Source organism: Oryx dammah, unplaced genomic scaffold (assembly GCF_014754425.2).
Source record: "Oryx dammah isolate SB20612 unplaced genomic scaffold, SCBI_Odam_1.1 HiC_scaffold_651, whole genome shotgun sequence".
Classification (NCBI taxonomy): domain Eukaryota; kingdom Metazoa; phylum Chordata; class Mammalia; order Artiodactyla; family Bovidae; genus Oryx; species Oryx dammah.
Window position 1 is genome coordinate 8,101 of NW_024070804.1, and position 1,823 is coordinate 9,923.

The following is a 1,823-nucleotide window of genomic DNA, read 5'->3' on the forward strand; positions in this document are numbered from 1 at the left end:
ACACAGCTAGTAAGTAGGGGAGTGGGGATTTGAACCCAGGCTCAGAGTCTGGGCTAGCTCATTAAAACACAGGGGTGAAGGCTGGGGCCTAGAGATGGAAAAGTGATAGGAGACCATGCTGCCATGGCTCAAGATGCCTGAATGGAAGGCTGCTTGTGGGGCTGATGGTATGTGAATGAAAAACAGGAAAAGGAATTGGGAGCCACATAAGGACACGAGGGAAAAGGTCCAGGGCCATGGGAGTGGCATGCAGGGAGAGAATTCAGGAAAGACCAGCTCAGGGAGTGGGGTAGGTCTCTTCCCCACTGCACAGTGTGGGATGCCTTTGGGCTTAAACCTTCAGGCCCTACAGCCACAAGACAAAGTCAGGGCTTTATTCAGAGCCCTTGAATTCCACGAGGCTATTTTCTCATCATAAAATAAGACTTATGGCAAAGGATTCCGTGGGATTAAATGTGGTACAGCTATTAGAGCAGCTAACACCATGGACGCCTGACAGTGTGCTGGGCGCAGGAACAAGGAGCTTCACATACATTAACTTATTTAATCCTAATATTTACCTTATAGAAATTAAACATGATTATTAGTCCCGTCTTATAGCTATGAATACTGAGGCACAGAGACTAGGGAACTGGCCCAAGAGCAAGTGAGTAGCACACCAGAACTAAAATCCAAAATTCATGCCTGTTTTTTTTTGGACCATGCTTAGCTCCCTGACCAGGGTTGAACCCTGCCCTTGGCAGTGAAGGTGCAGCATCTTAACCACTGGACTGCCAGAGAAATTACATTCCCTCTCAAAGAAAATAACAAGCGAGCTGCAGGCCCACCCACCCCCAACTTCATCGTCAAGCTTTATGTGTGTTACGGTACACACTAACCTCATAAAGACTTTCTGAGACAAGCACTATTATTATTTCCATTTTACAAATGACGAACTGAGGCTCAGGGAGGGGAAGTAACAATCGCAAAGACACACAGCAAGTATACTGCAGGATTAGGAATCAAGTCTCAGCAGTCCGCTCGAGATCAAGAGCCTTGTCGGGGGAGCTCTCAGCTTGCCTCTCCCCAAGGTCACTCATGCCCATTACATCTTCCTGGGCAGTGAGCCCGCTACTCTCAGAATAGCTGGACGGCAGGGCCTGTTGCCTTCTGAGCACAGCGGCCAGGAAAGCCTTGAGGCACTGGCGGAAGCGGTGGCTGGAGAAGGCGTAGAGGACGGGGGTGAAGCAGCAGTGCAGGAAGGCGATGCTCTCCGTCACCTGCAGCGCGTAGTCCAGGTGCTGGCTGACCCTGCAGTCCCCAAAGACTTGCAGGTCCAGCAGCGAGTGCAGAAACAAGGTGAGATTGTATGGGAACCACAGCACAAAGAAGGCCACCACCAGAGCTACGGCCATCCTCAGGGCCCGGCTCTGGCCCGGAGGCCGCAGACTCACCAGCACAGAGCCGATGCGGGAGTAGAAGAAGATCATGGCAAGGAGGGGGAGGAGGAACCCCAGGAGGTTCTGCTGGAAGCGGAGGAAGAGCTTCCAGATGGTCCCATGTCCCCCAAAATCCGCATAGCAGTCCCACACGCCCGGGGAGTTTTCATGCGTCCTCACAAAGACCATGTCAGGAACGGAGACAGCCAGGGCCACAGCCCACACAGTGGCTGCCAGCAGCAGGCTCTTGGCTCGGGTCCTCAGTCGGTGGTAGGGCCGAGCATAGACAATCTCCAGGTACTTGTCCAGGCTCATGCAGCTGATGAAGAAGATGCCGCTGTAGAAGTTCACGGTATAGAGGGTGCTCACCACCTTGCATAAGAAGCTCCCAAAGACCCAATGCCA

General features: G+C 52.5%; 1 protein-coding gene across 1 annotated transcript; it reads right to left on the bottom strand.

Moving 5' to 3' along the window:
• Positions 1 to 539: 539 nt before the first annotated feature.
• On the bottom strand, positions 540 to 1,817 carry LOC120859349 (atypical chemokine receptor 2-like; the record flags this gene model as incomplete). The annotated part of the gene is made up of 1 exon (XM_040235486.1): positions 540 to 1,817. A coding segment is annotated over one exon (816 nt), but the record flags the coding sequence as incomplete, so codon positions are not given.
• Positions 1,818 to 1,823: the final 6 nt, after the last annotated feature.